This window comes from Antechinus flavipes, chromosome 5 (genome assembly GCF_016432865.1).
Source record: "Antechinus flavipes isolate AdamAnt ecotype Samford, QLD, Australia chromosome 5, AdamAnt_v2, whole genome shotgun sequence".
Taxonomy (NCBI): Eukaryota; Metazoa; Chordata; class Mammalia; order Dasyuromorphia; family Dasyuridae; genus Antechinus; species Antechinus flavipes.
Genome location: NC_067402.1, coordinates 275,180,450 through 275,201,543, shown reverse-complemented (window position 1 = coordinate 275,201,543; position 21,094 = coordinate 275,180,450). Strand labels below are relative to the sequence as shown.

Genomic DNA, 21,094 nt, shown 5'->3' with positions numbered 1-21,094 from the left:
TTTGTGGCTAAAGAACTAGAGTGCATTATGGAATACAAAATAGACAATTTTGATTATATTAAATTTAAAAGTGTAAAACAAAAGCAATGTACATAAAATTAGAAGGAAAGCAATAAACTGGGAAAAAATTTTCATCAAGGGTTCTATTATAGGCCTCATTTCTAAAAGATATAGAGAACTGACACAAATTTATAAGAACCAAACCATTCTCCAACTGATAAATGGTCAAAAGGTATGGACAGATAATTTTCAGATGAAGAAACTGAAACCATTTCTAATCATATGGAAAAATGCTCTAAATCACTATTCATCAGAAAGAAAAGCAAATTGCACCTGAGGAACCACTACACACTTCTCAGATTGGCTAAGATGACAGGGAAAAGAGAATGACAAATGTTGAGGGGATGTGGGAAAATTGGGATACTGATACATTGGTGGTGGAGTTGTGAACACATCCAGCCATTCTGGAGAACAATTGTGCATACTCTGTATTCCAGCAGTGTCTCTACTGGGCCAGTATCCCAAAGAGATATTAAAGGAGGGAAAGGGACCAACGTGTGCAAAAATGTTTGTGGCAGCCCTGTTTGTAGTGGCAAGAAATTAGAAACTGAGTGGATACCCATCAGTTGGAGGATGGTTGAATAAGTTATTGTATATGAATGTTATAGAATATTATTGTTCTGTAAGAAAGGACCAGCAGGATGATTTCAGAGACATCTGGAGAGACTTACATGAACTTATGTTAAGTGAAGTGAGTAGAACCAGGAGATCATTGCACACGGCAACAAGAAAATTATACAATGATCAATTTTCATGAATGTGGCTCTTTTCAACAGTGAGATGATGCAAACCAGTTCCAAAGGACTTGTGATGGAGAGCCATGTGCGCCTAGAGAGAGAGGGCTGTGGGGACTGAGTGTAGATCACAACATTGTACTTTCCCTTTTTTTGTTGTTATTTGCTTGCATTTTGTTTTTTCTTTTTTTTCTTTTTGATCTGATTTTTCTTGTGGAGCATAATTGTGGAAATATGTATAGAATTGCACATGTTTAACCTATATTGGATTGCCCATCATCTGGGAAGGGGATGAGGGGAAGTAAGGGGAAAAAATTTTGGAACACAGGTTTTTCAGGAGTGAATGTTGAAAACTAAGCATATGTTTTGAAAATAAAAAGCTTTAAATTAAAAAAAGAGGGAGTTAGTTAGCAAGAATGTTGTCCAAGCTCACAATATGAAAGAACAAGGTAGCTGTAGATGAGACCCTCAAGACACACACGACAAGGCCTGCAAGGATGCCTTCAGAGTTGGGGAGGAAGAAAAAAGATGGGACCCATACATTCCATGTCCTGAGGGATTTCTGTGCTCCACTTCCAAAATAACAACACAAACAGAAACTCAGGAGAGAAAATCAGCCACATCCCAGTGAGACTGCTTTCAGTTCAGGATCTGGGTCCATTTTCAGTGTAAACATAAGAGCATAGGCAATAATAAATAATAACATAGTATTTACGGATAATAAAAAATAAAGCATAGGCAAAATTTTCTAAGTGTTAGAACTTAAGGTGGTTAAGTTCTAACCATCTGAAAACAGAGAATCTTTACTCAAAACTGAACATCCAAATCCAGGGAAGCAACTTGATAAATGTGTAAATTTGTTAGAACATGTAATGAGGTGGCACAGTGGCAGAACAATTAAAGTGCCGGGTCTGAAGCCAAGAAGAGGCAAGTTCAAATCCTGCTTCATCTTCTTCCTCACTCACTTGTTTCCTCAACTGTAAAATGGGGAAAATAGCACCAGCCTCACAGAAGTGATAAAGTATGAAAAGCAAATACAAGAATACCTGTAAAGTACTTTGCAAACTTTAAAACACTATGCAAACGTTAGCTATTGTTATTGTTATTATGAAAATAATTTTTTTAATTCCTATAACACTTGAAGAAAAATTAAGTCTCAGATTTCTTTAGCGAAGAAAAATGATGAATCTGGAAAGAGAGGCCTGGGTGCTGTTTCCACCTCTGTCACCTGGGGAAGCTCAGGGCTAAGGTCCTCTAAGGCCAAGGGCCTTTGGGTCACTGACCACCACCGTCCTTAACACAATGCCAAGTCACAAAGACCTTCGGAGTTGGCCTGAGATCGCCCCCATTACTAAGTAACCGCTAAGTTAAGCAACGGTTCAGAAATGCAGATTAGGAGGCACCACGGCTTCCCGTTTAGAAGTCGCATAGTCAACAGTATCAGCAGCCAGGGAGAGGGAGGCCAGGAGAACTCGGCACCGGCCTGGGCAAGGCCTCGAAGGCCCGGCTCGAGCGGGGACAGAACCGTACTTGCTCTGCAATAAAGAGTCTGAAGGATCGTGAGCAGCTATGGCACGCACTGATCTAACCCAAGGAGTACTCAGGAAGCACCTTAGACAAGGACACTGCCAGGCAAGGAGATCAAAGAAGCACGAAAAAGTGCTCTCCGTGGGGCCAAGGACAGGGAGGGGACACACAAACGTCCAAAAGGTCAACTGCCCAGACTGGCACGATACCCTGCGGAGGAAGCTGGCTCTGGCAGGGGGGAGGGGAGGCTGGGGCAGGGGTTCCTAAACGTTTTGGCGTCACGGCTCCCTTCGGCAATCAATCTACAGACCCCTTTTCAGAAAATACACAGGATTACAAAGGAAATGAATTTCATCAAAATATAGTTATTAAAATACATCTTAAAAACAAGTGCGTAGACACCAGGTTAAGCATTCCTTGGGTTTCTATGGGGAACTGTTTAATTTCCAACTGAAGCGTTAAATCAGGAAGTCTAGGCTTGGGAGGGAGGGGCGTAAAAGTGGTCCTGGCGGCAGGAGAACCTTGGAGAACAACCACTTTGAGGGACTGGGAAAAGGAAGCAAAGGAGAGCTGGGGAAGGAGGAGAGCCAGGGGAAACCAAAGCAGGGAAAACCGCAAGCATCCAGGTCTGCAGAATGAAGAAAGATAAAGACGGACGGCTGCAAGGAACAGCACTTGGGGAAGCTCTGGATCTCGGCAGCAAAAAAAGGCTCTTCCTCACCCAGCTCTCCCAAGCGCACTGCGACCCACCCAGCCCCTGCCTCAGTGCCCAGCGGTTCCACGGGTGCGCCTGTCTGCGGCGGCCCCAGGGTCTCAGGGCAGACGTGGGGCACGGCCCCTCCACAGCCCAGCCCCGCGGCCTGCCCCCGGCCTCCTCACCTTCTCCCTCTGCTGAAGGGCGTGGGACACGGTCGCCGTCATGCAGAGCAGGATCTGCAGGATCTCCGACAGGTAGGGGCTGGCCAGGTGACCGATGTTCTTTAAGACCAGCTCCAGGCTGTTGAAGACACCGTGCTGACGGCCCAAGGGGATGACCCTGGACAGATCCAGGTCCTCCACAGCTCGCAGGACCGCAGAGTGGCAGGGCCCTGGCAAAAGCCGAGAAACAGAGGCCTGAGAGAAGGAACGTGCCGCAGCTGCTCCTGAGAACGACGGCGGCGACGAGGAACGTGAGCGCCCCAGGGCTCATCTGGCCCTCCATGGTCCTTAAGGCCGGAGCCTTTTAGAGCCTGTGAGAGGGGCGTCGTGGGCAGACCAGGTCCGGCCCTGCTGCCTGCGAGCCTGGCTCCGGATACTCGTTACCAAGCAGAGCCTTGCCCAGCGCAGACAGAGCAGGTCACGAGAGCCGAGCTCAGGGCCAGCCACTGTCCATTTCCAGGCCCGAGGGGAGAGGGGCTCCACACCAGGAAGCTCGCTCTCCCAAAGAAATCACCAGGTCACGCGTGGGCCCCTCTCCTGTGAAACTGAAGCCGCTCCCTTTACCGGTCTTCTCCCCTGCCACCCTGTCCATCACTGTTTGCGGCCAAGGCCGTTTCCTGATCTGTGACCAGATCCCATCGGGAGAGACAGGACCGGGTGGGGAGCGCCGAGGCGAAGGGCAGTGCCCCTCGGTGCCGTCTCTGAGGCTCTGGGAGGGGAGGGACCCCCAAGTCATCTCACCCCCAGGGAATTCCCTAAGCTGCAAACAAGGGGCAGCCCTGCCCCTGGAGAGGAAGCTCCCCGCCCCAATGAATCCCGGACCTCCTGGGCCCGTCCTCCTCACAACAACCCGGGCCAGCATCAGCGTGCGCGTTCTGCCCACTGTCCCTCAGACCCGGACCCACAGAGAACCGGCACCCAGAATTAGGGGAGGAGCAGGGTCGGGGCGCTCACACCGGAGGGGGCCACAATGAGTCAGTACCGTTTTTGAAGTGCTTCACGGGCTCAAAGAGCAGGTCTAAGAACATGTGGACCTCTTCGGACGAAGACCCCGCGAGGAACCGCAAGACAATCGACATGCGCGTCCCCGAGGCCGACTTGCCCTGAGTCTTACTCCCAGTCTTGTTTTTCATTCGTCCATAAAGAATTCTACAAAACCAAAAATAAAAGAGGTTAATTCACCATCCATCCATTTCACAACCTGTTTTAATGAAATTCCTTGCATTGCATCACCGGGGCCTAGATGATAGTAACCTTGACTGCCATTGTTACACACAAGGGCCAAGAGATTTCCCAAAGATAATTCATCAGTGGCAGAATCCAGAATAAAACCAAGGTTTGCCAACTTCAGTCCAATACTACCTTCATCAGACTGGTCCCGGGAATCTGGCAAACTAATGAAGGTTTAACAAATTATGCACCGTCCTTGGGCCTATACTTCTCTATTTCCGATAAAGTAATAAAGCTGTAGTGTCTGTATCCCAAAGAGATTATAAAAAAGAAAAAGTTCCTACACGGGCAAAAATGTTTGTATCAGTCCTAGCAAGGAACTGGAGAATGGCTGCCCATCAGCTGGAGAACGGCTGAACAAGTTGTGGTATATGAATGTTATGGAATATTATTGTTCTATAAGAAATGACCAACAGGATGATTTTAGAGAGGCCTGGAGAGACTGACATGAACTGATGCTGCGTGAAACGATCAGAACCAGGAGATCATTATACACGGCAACAAGATTTTGTGATGATCAATTCTGATGGAAGTTGGCTCTTTTTACCAATGAGGTGATTCAAGGCAATTCCAATAGACTTGTGATGGAGAGAGTCATGTGCAATCAGAGAGAAGACTATGGGGATTGAATGTGGATCATAACATAGAATTTTCACCTAATTTTGTTATTGTTTGCTTGTTTTTTTCCTTGTGTTTTTTTCTTTCACTTTTTGATCTGATTTTTCTTGTGCAGCATGACAAATATGGAAATATAGTTAGAAAAATTGCACATATTTAACCTATTGCTTGCTGTCAATAGGAGGAGATAGGGGAAGAAAGGGAGAAAAAGTTAGAATACAAGGTTTTGCAAAGATGAATGATGAAAACTATCTTTGCATGTATTTGGTAAAATAAAAAGCTATTAAAAATAGGAAAAAAATAAAACTCTTAAATATTATCATAGTCTGAAATGTATTAATTACATTATCAATAATTTCCAAAAGAGTAAAAGTTAAGAAAATATAGGCTTTAACACATTTGATGGAATATGACAAATGAATAGTACATTATTCAAAAAGCAGCTTTTAAAAGATAAATAAAACAATTAAAGAGAGTGGGTGGAGCAGAACTTGACATCAAGAAGCTATGAACTTGTGAAGAATAACATGACTGTGAAGGGGAGGATCAAGGGAAGAGAAGAAGAGGAGCCAAGTTTGATGAGCGTGGTACACAGACCTCCTTGTCAAAAGGAGGAAAGAGATGGTACTTCTGGAAAAGATCATAGAATGGGCACAGGGCCTAGTGCTACAAGGATGAAGAACTTGGATTATCTGGACATCAGCTAGAACAGCCATGAAAAGAAAAGCTGAAAACATCTTTGACTCAGGGAGAGCCAAGAGAAGGCCCGTCATTCATTTTCATCAGATTTAAGCCAAAGAGAAGAAACTGATGTGAGAGCAGAAGTGTAGCTCTCTCCACTCTCACCAGGCTACTGAGGACAGTGACAGATCCGAAATGGGGAGCAGAGAGTTACAGGGAGCAAGAGGGAACTGAAACCCAGTGTAACTGAGCTGCTACTAAGAGGGCTCCTAGCTGAATTGTATCCTTGATGAAAGAACACGCAGAGCTAACTGTTGCACTACTCTCAGGGATGCCATGACTGCCGGAGTGAATGTGAATGAGGAAGTCATCCAAGCTGTCCATGGCATGAAGGAGCAGAGACAAAGCAGGAGGCCATTCTCTTCTATGGAAACAGGAGGAAGTGGTCTTCACTGGGACTCTCCCTGGGGCTGGGCCTGCTGGAAGGAAAGCTTTGAGGCAGCAGACTGCACGACAGCTGAGTGCTGGGAAGGTGCCATGTGGAGCAAGGAAAGGATTTTTTCCGGGCATGGGCTGAGCAGGACAAATGGGGGAAAGATGGAGAGGCAGGCGGGTCTAGGATTCAAAGACGAAAGGGACTTTCGAGAGTCTCTAGCCCAGGAGGTTTCATCTGGCATCCATGACCTTTTCTTTTTGCAATACTATAATTCTATGTCAATATATTTGGTTTTTCAGAATTCCACAACCACAAACATTATTATGAGGTTCTTGGGCTCCCTCAGTCTGCCCAAGAGATCCAGAAAGCAAAAAAGATTAGGAGCACCTGATATAGCCCAAACTCCTCATTCTAGAGGACGCAACTGAAGCCCATGTCAAGGTCAAACAATCTGCCAGAGATCACAGAGCTAATTACAGCAGGAGCTGGGATTTCTTCCCCCGATCCAAATCTCTTTCCACTCCACCACAATGACTCTCCCCATGAGTGAAACTGGTAAAGAGACGGGTGCTGGTACAAAACCTCAATTGACATGGATCTGGTTCAACTCAAGAAGAAAGGATCGAAAACAACTGAACTCAGAAGCCCCAAAATATAAAGTACCTAGGGAAGGACCCCTATTTGAACTTCTGAGAAAACAGAAGGCACTTGGCAGAAATGGATTCAGGTCCAGCTGCCAGACCAACTACAGCCTAAACTCAAAATGGGTTCAGAACCTATCTGACAGGGGCTGGGAATACACAGTAGCTGCTTGTTTACCATTCCTCCAGGAAAAACTGGATGAATCCTTTAGGGGAGGGCACCGAGGAGGCATTGGCAGGCACAAACTGGACTCTAAAGCTCTCTTCAGCTCCAAGATGCTGGGACTGTATACTAAAGGCTGGTCAGTCTCTAAGTGACATCCCTAAAACATTACTGCTAAAACATCGACCCGTACTGCGGTAGGGGGGCCAGAGGGAGGAAATGGATAGAATTCGATCTATGATTTCACTGGGGTGGAAAACATCCGGAGTGGGATCTCCCCCCACAAGGCAGGTGGGCATTCTGGCCTCGCACTTTATGGCTGTGCAGAGTGGTCTGGGATTTGCCAGGGACCCCAGGGTCAGTACGTGTCAAAGGCGGGCCTTGAACGCAGGCCTTCCAGACTCCAAGGCTCGCCTTCTACCCACTCCTTGTATATTTGTAGTCAACATACCTCAGAAGCACTGAAAAAAGATCGGCTCTGTGAGCTGTTTTCACAATTGTATTCTCCTCGGAAATGCTAAAATGGACAATTTCTTCTTTAAAGCTCTTGTCTTCCAACAACCTCTGCAAATTCTCCCTGTAGATAATAAACATAAATCAGAGGGTCAGGGGATTTATGGTCATAATTATAGTAGCTCGTCAGTCTCATCTTCATCTTCCCACAAGGCAAGAGCAAAACTAGCATTGTTTAACAACCAACAAGAGTCTTTATGTTCTAACAGATGATTTTCCAAGGAAATCTTAGCAAATATACTTGTTTTGTCTTTGTGTCCTGTGCTCAGCAACACATCCTGTATACTGAAGGTAACACAATCAGTATCTGCTCACTGTGAAAGGGGAAAAAACCTGAGATAGACTTCAACTACGATTTAATAAAACAAGTATATAGAGAATTTCTTCTCTTCAAATACTTTTTTTTTTTTGTTTTGTTTTGTTTGTTTGTTTTTTGGGTCATCTAGACCTGTGAATTCATCAATGTTGGAATGCAGAACAGCTATGCCATCCTCCCAAGCGTGGCGTGGCCAGGGAAACTCCACAGAAACTACAATGACAAAAACGGGAAGGACAAAGAATCCACAAAATGGAATTCTGTGTCATTATAACGAATAAGGCTGGTCTCAAAGAGATGGAAAGAGGCACTGACCTCCCTTTGCAGAGGTAGAGGACAATCAGATTTGATGGATATGTTGGCTGGTTTTCCTGAAATTATTCTCCCTACCCTCTTTTTAGAAATCGTTATCACAAGAGATAGCACGTTGGGTAGGGAAGGGTGAGGGGAGAAAGGGAAGGAGAAAAGAAGGAATTTTTAAATGTCTTAAAAACATTTCCTGGGGCACTAAAAGGCCACTGACCCAGTGGAGGGGGTGGGGGTGGGGAAGGCATCCACAGATCATTATGTATCAGATACAAAACTTGAATCCAAGTCTTCCTAACTCTGACATCCACTCCTTATTGGATTTTTAAAAATTAATTCATTAAGTTGTAACATTATTTTAACAGGCATTCATTTTAATATTTGCATTAAAAAAAGGTGATGATACAAACTACTCTATACATTTCTAAAACAATCTGTTTCCTTTCATGGAGAATCTAAAAATAAAATTCTTATTACTGAGGTTCCCTTTCTATTTGAAAGGAACAAATGATTTCCTATTCTGCAATAAAAATGATCTGTACTACATGGAAGATTAACATCAGCCGGCTGCCCTCCTGCATCACTCTCACTTACTTGTAAGGCAGAATGTGGGGGTGCTTGTAGGTCATGATACACTCCAGGGCCATTTTTTGCACATCTTGTTCAGGATGCAACAGTAACTATGTATAAAGTTTTACAAAATGGTCAAAAAAGGTGAAAGTCATTCATTTAAAATATACAATCCCCCCCACACACACACACACCTACACCTGGAATTTCATCCTCAAGAGAAATTAAAAGAAACTCCCTTCTTTCATAAAAACACCTCCATAAGTAGCTGTCTCAGGGCATCTCCTCAAAAAAGGAGGAAGAGGAGGATGTAAAGCAGTTACATCATTTGCCCATACCTACTGCTAAATACAGAAATTTTCCTTTTTTTTTCAAAACTGTTTCCTACCTCACTCCTGTTTGCTAGGAAGGATAGGGGTGGGAAGAGGAGTCAGGAGTTATTGAAATAAAATACAAAATTCATATTGTTGTCCCACACCCACAAGACATTTCTGATCCCACCTCCTAACAATGTGTAGAATGTCCCTGAACTTGTAGTACCAGCTCCTGAGGCAAAGCAGGAGCAAGTGGGATGAGGACGGTGAATGAAGGGAAAGGATCAGAACATGCCTTTTCTAAATCTGTGATGATAATTTGGCATTCTGAACTTGGACTCTGCAGATATGGTCCATGTTTATCATTTTAAGCTGAAATGGAGTAAATTTTAATATATTCATAAAATTCAACTTATTAAGATCTAAATAGAAAAACACATTTCCTTTGGAGATTTAGGAAAGCATCCCAACACTTATTACTCTGTTGATATTAAATAAGCCTTCTGCTATGTCACTTTTGAAAGAGCTTGGAAACCACACCCTAAACTACAATTCCTTTTCTAACTCTATTCACCAAACTCCTTATAAACAATTCTAGAAATTTCACCTCCTGTAAAAAATCACCTCTAACTAGAAAAAGATAAATTGTCCATATCTTCATCTATGGTCCATTCTTATGATCAGTCATCCCATCAAAGTACAAATTCTGCTCTGCGTATTAATTCATCACTCCATGTTGAAGTCAGCAATGTTTCATTTTTACTTATCCAAATCAATACTTTCAGAACATAATCTCAGGGAGATTAAAATAGTTTATATGATTCCAGTGGTCAATTATTTGATTAAATGAATCCAGTGGATTACTATATGGGTGGCTTTGAGGGCCCTAAGAAAGGAAAGTATGATCTGATCACTAGGAGCAAGGATAGGCTAAGAACAAGCCATGTCAGACTTACTGTATTTTCTTTTGTGAGAACTAGACTAATGAACCCAGACTTATCATATGTGGATTTAAACAAATCTCCACAAAGGCTTTAAACATCCTTAGAAACTTCTCGTAGCAATATGAGTCAAATTAGAACAGCAGCAGCCTTGTGTGGGACGTAACAATTATCACCTCATTTGATCCTTATGATGATCGAGGGGGAAAGTGAGTCTGAGAAAAGGGAAGGGGTTGGCCCGGGGCCCCACAGCGAGGCCGCATGGGAACTCCACCTTCCTGGCTCCAGTCCAGCACTCTAGTCACTGGGCTGCCTCGGGAAGGCTACAGGGCTGAACTGGTGATAAAGCATAACCAAGACACCGAGGAATGGATCGGTATCAGCCAAAGGGGACGGGTCCTGCATGAGCCCGGCTCTGCTCGACATCTTTATTAATGACCAGATGGAAATCCCTAAAAGGCACTCCCAGAGAAGGTACAAAGGGAACAAGGCAGATGACAGAACAGGGATCGGAAATATCTAGACAATGACAAAAAGAAGGGCCCATGGACACAAACAGCTACAGCAGCATCACTCTGGAGCAGCAGAGCTGGATGAGTCGATGGCCCTGGAGCAAGGAATGGCCACAAACTGCGGGGTCCGGAAATATAAGAGATTGTGATTATGCTTTAAAAAAAGAACTAAATGAATTTCATGAATACCAAAAAGCTCATCAATCATCGCAGGCCTAACGGGTGACAGAAGGGCCAATCAGGTTTATTCTCTTTGGACCGCAGAGGGAAAATTATTAGTAACAGGGCAGCAGGAAGGAGAGCGGCTCACTGTGATGAGTGGCCGAACATTAGCTCCCTCTGGGAACAGAAGGGACTGCCTGTCTTGTGAGGGAGAGCCCCTGCTCTCTGAAGGTGCTCACGCTCAAACCTCAAAGTGCGGCGTCAATGCCGGCTAATATTGCTGTTTTAGTACTTGACTCACATTTCTATTCTGCAGAAGGAAAAACATTTACCGAAGATTTTCCAGAGAAAATCCATACACTGGACAAGAAGCTGAAGGAGGGGACCTTGGAGTCTCTTTCGAGTCCCTGGTTTTACAATCCTATTGTCAAGCACGGAGGGCACTATATTCACTATCTTTAAGAACTCTGCTTCCCAGCTATGCTTACTTTTAGATAACAGGAGGAAAGGGCTCACAAAGACGAGGGGAAGGGGCACTGGCAGCTAGTGACAGGGGCCGGGGGCCTGGAGTCGGGAAGGCTCTGCTTCAGATCCGTCCCATACCCTACAGCTGGGACTCTGGGTTCTCCCTTCCTACTGCAAGTCTAGACCTCTACGAAAGCCAATCCCTCGTCTCACTTACCTGCAGATACAGTTCATACAGCTGGGACTCCAGATATAAGGACCGAGGATTTGAAAATTTAGAGAAAACCTGCAGATGAGCAATTAATTGCCTAAACAAAACAAGAAGGAAAAATGTTGGAATAAACAACGCGCACCACTCCCTCAGAATCTCACACTGTGATTTTCTGACAGCCCTCAAACCTCCTGAGCTCACGTATGAGCAAGTCTTCCAACATAGTTCTGAAATGTCCCCAGCTGTTGTGTCCCACCCCTGGTGGTGAGGCTGGAGCCCCCCCAGCTGGTGTCCCACCCACCGTGGTGAAGCTGGAGTCTGCTTTCCTACTCAGCTGCTGGCAAGGTTTATTTCTCCTGAGTGAGCTATAATTTCTAAGACTTTTAAAAATCCTATTACGTTCCCCTCCCTTGCATCAAAATCCTTAATTTGAAATTCTCTAGCACAAATTTCTCTTCCAGTGTGAAAAGACAATTGTTAGTCTTAAAAATTGTTTGGTGCATTTTCTTCAGCAGGTCATCAGTACTTAAAGGTTTTAAAATGACTTTTATTGATACAGAGTGAAGGGAGCAGAATCAGGAGAATACTGAACATGGTCATTGCAATATAGCATGATGATCAACTGGGAATCACTGAGCTACTCTCAGCAATACAACAATCCAAGATAATTCTGAAGGACTCATATGAAAAATGCGATCCACTTCCGGACAAAGAACTGAAGGAGCCTGACAGCAAATTGAAGCAGATTTTTTTACTTTACTACATTTTTGATCTGCATTTTCTTCTGCCATATGGCTAGCATGGATATGTTGTGCATGACTGTACATGTATAATCTATATCAAGATGCTTGCCTTCTCAGGGAAAAAGGGAGAGCCATAAGGAGGGACAAACTTTTGCTTACATGTAACTAAGAAAAAAAAAAAGAAAATATATTTATTGAAATGGCCAGTTAATAATTTCTTTTAAATCTACTACATGAATTACTCTTCCAGGTAGCTAGATGATTCCATGGTCAGAAGATCTGAATTTAAACCCTTCCTCAGACACTTAATAGCTAGCTGTGTCATCAGGGACAATTTCCTTCACCTTTCTCAGTCTTGGTTTCCTTCTTTGTAAATGAGTTTTGAAGATCCAAAAAGCTAAACAAAGAAAGGTCTTTGCAAACCTAAAAGTGCTATAGAAATGCAGGCTATCACCATCACTTTGATCTTCAATGGTCTGCATGGCTCAGAAATAAATTTATAAGCAACTGGTCACTGTAGGAGTCTCATGGGAGGCAACTAAAATGGGCCAGGGAGACCCCACAAGACCTGGCTGCCTCTTTGCTCCCCTCTGCGGTGAGGACCTCAAGACAAGGGCCCCCAAAGCACTCACTTGGCTGCGGCTCTCCTGGTCTTCTTCTTCTGGAAGCCCAGTACCACAGTCTCATCGGGCAGCTCCTCCCCATTTGCAGCTCCCTCGTTGCCCTCGGCAGCAGCCCCCTCCTCTTTTTCCTCTTCAGAGGCTGCATCCCCTTTCTTGAGGAGATCCTGAGTTGGGGCCACTTGATGGTCTGCTGGATAATACTCATTACTAGGAACAAAGGAGAAAGAACAAAAGAGAAAAAGTGTGTAAAATGGCATTTCCCCAAGCGGGCCCCGGAGAGCCGACAGTCCCAGGGATGGGAGGCAAGGGCAGCCCGAGAAAACCGCAGCATCTGAAGGGGGCCAGGCTAAAAGCAGAGTCCTGGGTCTCTCGGGACCCAGACAGCTGGAAGGTCCCCAACATCTCAGCCGCCTGCTTGCTGTGCGTGCCTCAGGGACTGGCTGAAGCAGCGGGAGATGCTGAAGTGCAAGAGGGACGCGGCGCTGGGTTTCTCTGGGTGGGGAAGACAAGCCACCTGGAGGAAGGAATGTCCCAGGTCTTCTAAGGCTCAGTGACATCAGAGAAGAAAGGGGAGGGGCTGCCTCGGGAGCAGGCCTGGGGCCCTTCCATACCCTCTTCTTGCCCAGGGCAGACCCCTCCCAGCTAATCCGGTGGCGCTAATTCCTTGTCTCTGGGTGGAGGGCTCCAGTGCACAGGAAGCCTCCGGGGGCAGGGGCAGGGGCAGGGGCCTGCATGGCCTCAGCTTCTTCTCCCTGCCTGGTGTTGGGGACCGAGCCCAGCCAGCAGACTGTGGGTAACCAAGCGACCCAGGGCTCTTCCCCTAGAGCCGTCTCCACTCCATGAGAGCGAGGGAGCACTACCGTGCACCAGACCTGGAGCTGGGAAGGTCTGAGTTCAAATCCAGCCTCAGCCAGCAGAACCACTCCAATTCCCTCATCTACAGAACGGGAATAATCACAGCACCTCCCTCCTAGAGCTGTGAAGATCAGAAGGCATTTGCCAAGGGCTTTGCAAACTTTGAAATGTTTATGTAAATGCTGGTTATTATTATTGTTATTTTGCAGGCAGCCTTCCCTGATGCTCCCACCTGTTGATGTCTGTTATGGTCCAGAACTCTGAACTTGAAACAAAGGATTCCGTGGAATTGATAGAGACAATGGGTATCTCATTTAGCACGGTTCAGTAGGATTGATTTAATCCTACAAGGAGATGTTATGGGCCAGAACGTGAATCCCACTAAGTGGAATTGAGGAGACAGTGGTTAAGTCTAGTTTAGCATTGATTTAATCCTACAACAAATAATGGTTTCCTAGTGATGGTGATTGGTGTGTACTCAGTGTGGGGCATATAAGCCAGAAGCCTCAGCCAGAGATTCAGAGACAAGCGGACAGAAGGCTGGAGCCCAAGCCCTTGGACTCAGACAGATGCATCCCATCTCACGCCGCCCTGATGGCAGCTTCTCCTCCTTCGCTTCTCCACTGAAACCAAGATCGGGAAGGCCTCAGAAAACTGGCCCAGCCCCAAGGGAAGGAGACAGGACTTTGAAGGAGACAATAAAGGATTTGGACTTTAAGCCCTGGCTGCATTTGGGGTGATTACTGAACAGAAACGGAAGGCTGCTCCCAACAGAGAACTAACATTTTAGAGAGAACATCACACTTGTCTTGCTCATTATTCTTTTTGCTTTGCTTATGAGTAGATGTGGTCTATTTCTTCAGTAAAAAGGAAGCCTGCTGAGGCAGGGGATGCTCGATTTTTATATTGTATCTCTGCACCCAGCACAGTGCCATGCACACAGCAAGCACTTAATTAATCCTGAATGAGTTAATCCCAGGAGGCAAATCACCCACATACAGATCCCCAAGAAGAGGTAGAATTACACTGACAGCTTGGTTATAGAGCAAAGGCTGCAATGCAAGCCCCTGGTGGAAGCTGCCCAGCCAGATTTCACCATGACATAAAGCCAAGAGGGCTGTGCAAGACATAGCACAGAGCAAAGAGCCCTGGACTTGGGGTCAAAGCCCTGACCCTGCCACTTGCTAGCTCTGCCACATGGAACAAGTCACCGGCCTACTCGGGGCCTCAGCTGCAGAAAGGGAAGACAAAACATGGAGACTGATCCCAATCCAAAGAAAATGGGCCTACTCCGCCTTGCAAAGGCCAGGGAAGTCAGGAGCCACTGACCGGCCTCGGCAGTCTCAGGAGTCCCTTCTAGCACCGGCATTCTGTCTCTTAAAGACACTCTCTTTTTCCTACAGTGCAGACTACTCTGGGAAGAGCCAGACAAGTTCTGTAGACCCAAAGATAATTAGGCTCCAGATAAATTTAATTTAATCACCAGCTACCAGAACCACGAAAGATATAGGGACTTTAGAAGCTATCTGGAAGCCAGAATTCCTCTCCTGAGGATGATGTTGTAAAGGCCGACCACGGTCTCCACCAACTACTGCTTGGAGCCCGCTTTTGTGGGGGCCACAAAGAGAACAAGGAGGCAGGAGGGCTCCTGCCTGTGGTGGGGAGAAAGGCTGCCCTGGCAATAAGGTTGGGGCGGGGGCTCCTCCTGACTGAGGGTCCCCAGAGAGGGCTTCTTCTCGTCCTGGACAGACGATGGCTATTAGGGACGTGGCAAATGAGGCGACACAAGCGACCGGGCCTTGCCCTGGGCCTCAGTCACCGGGCACCACACCCCCGCTTTTGGGTGAAGATGCAGAATTTCAGGCTCATGCTGTTTGGGAGCTGATTCTCAGAGAACAGGCCCAGGACACAGCAGAGTACACAAGGACCTACCGGGAAGGCCACTGAGTCCAACCTCCTCCTTTTTCAGAGACGAGGACACTAAGGCCTGAGCTCAAGAGCCCACCGGCACAGGCCCTCTAACAAGAGGATCCTAGAAAGGAGTGGACACCGCTCCCCGGGTGGATTCCCATTCCCTAGGCACAGGCTATTACACAGTGGTGTCAAGCTCAAAGAGGAATGGTGGAAACTATCATTTAAAAAAAGGATCCCACAAGGAACCGTGCATGGAGGCCGACTTAGAGAACCGTGTGTTAACCTTATCTTCATTCTACTGGGTTTGTATTTATCTTGGTCACTATCTCCCCAATTACATTTTCATCTGCTCTGGAGCCCTTGGGAACATAGTTGGCGCAATACCTGACACTCCGGCTTACAAGAGCTATCCCCAGTGAGCTCATTAATATTCACAAATTTCATCTCTCCCTTAGGAAACTCCAGGACAGATCCCAGGAGGAGAATTCCTTACCTAATAAATCTCAGGAAAAGAGGGGAGAGTTCCCGGGACCGGGGCTCAACTCTCTCTGGGAATTTCGCCAGGGCCTTCCAGAGCAAAAAGCGAAAGTTGGTGTGGTCCAGCCTCTCCCGACAATCGGTTCTTTGTTCCAGCTGTTCGTGATAAAGGGTGTCCACATCTCCCATCTTGGTCTTCTCGACAACTTTACTGCGAAGACGTTTATCTCTGAAGTCATTCTGTAGTTCCTTCTCTGTGGGAGAAAAAGACACTGCATGGTGGTCCCAAGAAGCATCACTATGAGGGCTCTTTTCCTTTTAAAGTAATAAATACCAATAGGACAAATATCTGGACTAACCACACCATGACAGCTTCAGCGGCTGGGCCCATTTTTCACCTGAGCAGCGTTTCTTTATCTTTTTGGACCTGACCTGTGATTTCATTGGTAGAGAGAATTCCATAGGAAGAGCTCCCTTTACCAAGGCAGATCAGCAACTGTTTGGCAACTTAAGCATCTCAGAAAGCTGCTTGGGGCACTGGCAGATTCAGTGACATAACCAGGATCACAAGGTCGGATGGGCCAGAGACAGAATGGGGATCCAGCCTATGGGACTGGCCCCTAGCCCACGGAGACCTCTCACAGAACAGGGAGTGCCATTACACTCAAACCAGCCCAACTGCACACAAGGACCAAAAGCCATTCCCCAGCACTAAGTAGTCAAAGGACATAAACAGGTTTCAGAAAAATTACAAACCTCTAACAATGACATGAAAAAATGCCCCAAATCATCAGCATTAAGAAAAAAATAAATCGGAACCACTCTGAGGTGGGATCTCAAGTCCTGCAGACATGACCGAATGTAGGAATACCAAATGCTGGAGAGGTTGTGGAAAGACAGACACGCCAGTGCACTGTTGGTGTGAACTCAGGGCATGGTTGGTAGAGCTGTAAACAGGACCACTTTCTGATTCAGAATCCTGCTAAGAGGATAACCAAAAATGGCCACACTCTGACCAGGAAATTCCCCTGCTAAGCAACTACCACCAGGAGTTCAACAACAAAATATACAGCAAAGTATTTACAGCAGTACTTTTACTAGAACAAAATAGTTGTCTACTAGTTAGAGGGCAGTTAAAAAATTTACAGTACATGAATGGAAAGAATAATTTCTAAACTGTAAAGAAATATAAATATGATAACTACAGAGAATTGTGGGAAGATGCATAAAAAGAGATGATGAATGAAGGACACAGAATCAGAAAAACAAAATAACCAATGACCAAACAATAGAAATAGAAATAACAATCTCAAAACAAAGGAAAACAAGAGTAATGTCAGTTTAGAGCCTAAAGAATGAGCTCAAAGAATAGATGGAAGAAAGCACATCCTGGTGCTCTGTTGAAGAATTAGGGGACCATATAGAATGTCACACTTTTATGTTAGCTGAATTCTTTCACCTTTTTTTTTTAGTCTTTGTTATAAGAGGAACTGGAGTTAAGCTACAAGACAAAATGTAGGTGATGTGAAAACATAAAACACAAATAATTCTGCACTATACAAATGATACCGAGTCTTCTCCCATATTGCTCATTTCTTCTCTCCTCTGTTCCCACTGCCATGATCCTAATCCACATTCTCATTACCGCCTACTAAAATATTAGAACTTTCTTCCTGTGATACAGTCCCCTATTTTCCCAAGGTTCTTCTCTCCCTCTCTTCATGCTTCCTTTTCTAGAGTTGCCAAAATAGTCTTTTATCATGCATAAATCTGGACTGTTCCTTCCTTTAATCAGAATTTGCAATGGCTCCCTACAAGTACTGTCTTTGGAGCAGAAGTCTAATTCCTTTGCCTCGCACTTTTGTGCTGTAACATATCAGTATAACTGAATATTACTGTTTAATAACAGCTAACTTAGAAAGACAACTGAGATTTGAACCAGGTGACACAAAACAAAAATGCAACAGGACAATACACACGATTACTTCAATAACATCAATGGAAAAATAACACTGCAAAGAGGCAGCTGAACTCAGAATAACAGTCATAACTGATAGCCCGTTCCAAAGAAAATATAATGAAAGAACTTTTTCTGCTTTAGATTAGGGGTTGAGAAGAACTTACCCACATATTGCAAACAATTAAAGGCCTTATCTGTATTGGTGCGTTTTGCTTCAGTGTTAGTTTTGTTACAAACAAAGGTTCTAATTAGGAAAGGGTGCAATATAATAGGCTTGTGGTGCAAAAAGAAAAAAGGCACCAATAAAACTTAAGAAAACACAATTCCGAAAGATTTTAGTAGTACAGGAAGCAACAGGAAGCATATGATATGTAAAAGCATAGTGCAGTGGAAAGAGTCTTGCATTTGAGCCCAAGGATCAGAATTCAAATCGAGGCTGATACTCATTACCTCCATATGTCACTTAAGAGATCAACCTTGCAATCTATTTTTTCATTAATAAAATGAGAATTGACTAGGTTATGTCTGAAGTCCCTTTCAGCAGTAAATAGATGATTCCAAAATCCTACTTGGGTTTTTTTGTGATCATGAATTAATTTCTAAAATATTGAAAGAAAAGATTTCCAAAAAAGTGAGCTAAAAAGAATGCAAAATATTACCTAACTTCATGAGTAAATGAGCATGAAGACTAAAAACTTTAAGCACCAACCCAAAATAACGTTACATACCAGCACGTGTAGCGGCTTTCTCCAAATGTTCATAGTAGACTTTCCAAAACATTTTGTTTTCCATCTCATTGGCATAAGAACTAAGAAACAGAATAATAAGTTTAGACAGTGTTCAAAAGAGGAGTTTAAGAAGCCTGTTGCAAGAAATGGAATCCTAGAATTACAAAATAGGATTAAGATTTGACAAACAATGGGGAGAGGGAAGTTGCCCCGCATCCAGAGGAGAAAAGAGTAATTAGATATCTCTTAAAATAGGAACCTAACAGCTTTAATCTTGGTGGGGATTTCTCTCCTATGTTCAAATATATACAATCTATGTTTTAAAAAAAAATTACACACACACACACACACACACACACACACAATGCTTCCTAGTCTATGCAAGAGGCCTAACTGTCTGCCCCTCATTGCCAAGCTATTCCTTAAAAAGGTGTTAACGCTGACCCTAAGATTTGATTGGTTCTTGGAACTAAAGATCATGCTCTAGAGTCTACACCACCACTGGGATGTTCACTCAGCACAGCATCCCTTCTGGGCTCTCGCCAGCTCTCCTTGGGTTTTGAGTGGGTCACAGTTGTATCCTTTTGTTCCAGTTTTGGACCCAAAGTACCAATGGCCCAGTCTTAAGTCACCCCTGACCCGTGATACACCCGCTGTTCCTAGGAAGCAAGCCCTTCAAATACAAGAATAGGAAAGAAGCCGCTTTCCATCAATAATCTAGGCTCAACAGGACAAAAGCCAGTTAAGTTAAAAGACCATCCGGCACATTTGTAGAAAATGAGATGTCTCATAACTGTCTCAGAATCTTCTTGCTTTGTTTCATTTTGATTTAAAAGCTACCAAAAGAGTTTTGATCATAATGGCCCCCACCTCTGGGGATTACTGGGGCAAGACAACATTTGCTGAGTGCTTTCTATGTCCATGCCAGCACTTTCCACCCCCTGCCATCAGGAGCAGCCCCCCACGGTGTGTCCGACCAAGACCAGAGTTCCTTCCCACAGCGAGCCAAAGCCCTCGGCGAGAGGCGGCTGCTTCTCCTCTGGAAGGCCCATGTCTCTGTTGTCACCCTTCAGCACTGACCATCCCACCAAGGATTGGCTGCCCCCCCACCCGGTCACAGCCACTCCCCTCTAATCATTCTCCCACGTGTCCCACACTTACGCGATGAGTTCAATGACGGGATCCCAGAGAACGCTGAAGTTAATATACAGCATGCTGAGCAGGTACCGGAGCGGGACCTGGGGGCAAACAGAAGGGAGGTCTAAGTGGACGCAGAAGTAAACAGAAGTCCAGAAATCACTCAAGAATGAAAATTAAATGTTTAAATTTCCAGGTTTCTCTTATTTTCGAATGTTAAGTCTTGATAATGCTGAATTTCATCACCAACAGTTTAAAAAATTAAGTGTTCCAGTTAATGGGCTACCTTTTCTCTCAGGAGAGAAAAAAGCACAGGAGGAGGAAGAAGAAGGTTTCAATGTCTCCTGAGGAAAGAGATACTCCATCACTTCACATCACGCTCTCTCACAGTTCAGAACCCCAAATGTAACTAAGGCCTGTTTGAGGAGGGGGCAGGGAAAGGCAAAAGGTGGGACCCGGGCCTTGAGCACCCTCCCGAGAGAGATTGGCAACTGCTCGAGAACGGACAGCTGGGCACACTGAGCAAGCTCGGACCCAACCTCTCTGACCACTACGACGGAGAGAATGACAGAAAGACACATGGAAGAATAGGTAGAATGAAGATAATAAACAAAGATAAAGAGATGGAAGCGTAGAAAGTCAGCTAAAGACAGAGGGGAGACAGACAGCTTATAGAAGGATTTCCAAAAAGAATTAATGAGGGGTCTGTTTAAGGGGCAGCTAAATTTTCAGTAATACAAAGATCCAAGATCATTCTGAAGGTTGAAAAATGCTACCCCACCTCTAGAGAAAAAAATGATGGCATATGAATGCAGATTGAAGCATACTTTTAAACTCTTATTTTTCTTTTCTTTTGGGTAAAGTGGGGAGATAGGGAAGAGAGGGTTTACTACGTTTCCTTTCATATTAACATGGAAATACATTTTGCACGACAGAATATGCACAATCTTCATCAAACTGCTTGAGGAGGTAGGCAGAGAGGAGGAAGGGAAGGAAGGGTGGAAAAGAATTTGGATCTCAAAACTGTATGAAATGAAGGATAAAATTGTTTTTAAATGTAACTGGAGAAAAATATTAAAAAAATTTTAAAGGGGAGGGGACGGAACTAGATAGCACAGTAGACAGAACACCAGGTCTGACCTGAGTTCAAATCTAGTCTCAGGCACTTGACCCTGGGCAAGTCCCTTATCCCTGGTTTGCCTCCATTTCCCCATCTATAAAAAGAGCCGGAGAAGGAAATGGCAAACCACCCCAGTATCTCTGCCAAGAAAACCCCAAAGTGGTCACGAAGAGTCAGATGTGACCAAACAACAACGGACATCACTAAAAGGTGCCGTCA

The 21,094-nt window shown here is 44.9% G+C and overlaps 1 protein-coding gene across 2 annotated transcripts in view; it reads right to left on the bottom strand.

Moving 5' to 3' along the window:
• UTP20 (UTP20 small subunit processome component) overlaps positions 1-21,094 on the bottom strand; it is a 92,771-nt gene that overhangs the window by 41,742 nt on the left and 29,935 nt on the right. For both annotated transcript variants that reach the window (XM_052001773.1, XM_052001774.1), the window contains 9 exons: positions 19,780-19,856; positions 18,619-18,698; positions 15,947-16,184; positions 12,694-12,891; positions 11,325-11,415; positions 8,738-8,823; positions 7,460-7,585; positions 4,222-4,388; positions 3,201-3,409 (listed from right to left, as the gene is read on the bottom strand). In XM_052001773.1, the coding sequence (XP_051857733.1) occupies positions 3,201-3,409; positions 4,222-4,388; positions 7,460-7,585; positions 8,738-8,823; positions 11,325-11,415; positions 12,694-12,891; positions 15,947-16,184; positions 18,619-18,698; positions 19,780-19,856 (1,272 nt within the window). The remainder of the gene's footprint in view (positions 1-3,200; positions 3,410-4,221; positions 4,389-7,459; positions 7,586-8,737; positions 8,824-11,324; positions 11,416-12,693; positions 12,892-15,946; positions 16,185-18,618; positions 18,699-19,779; positions 19,857-21,094) is intronic.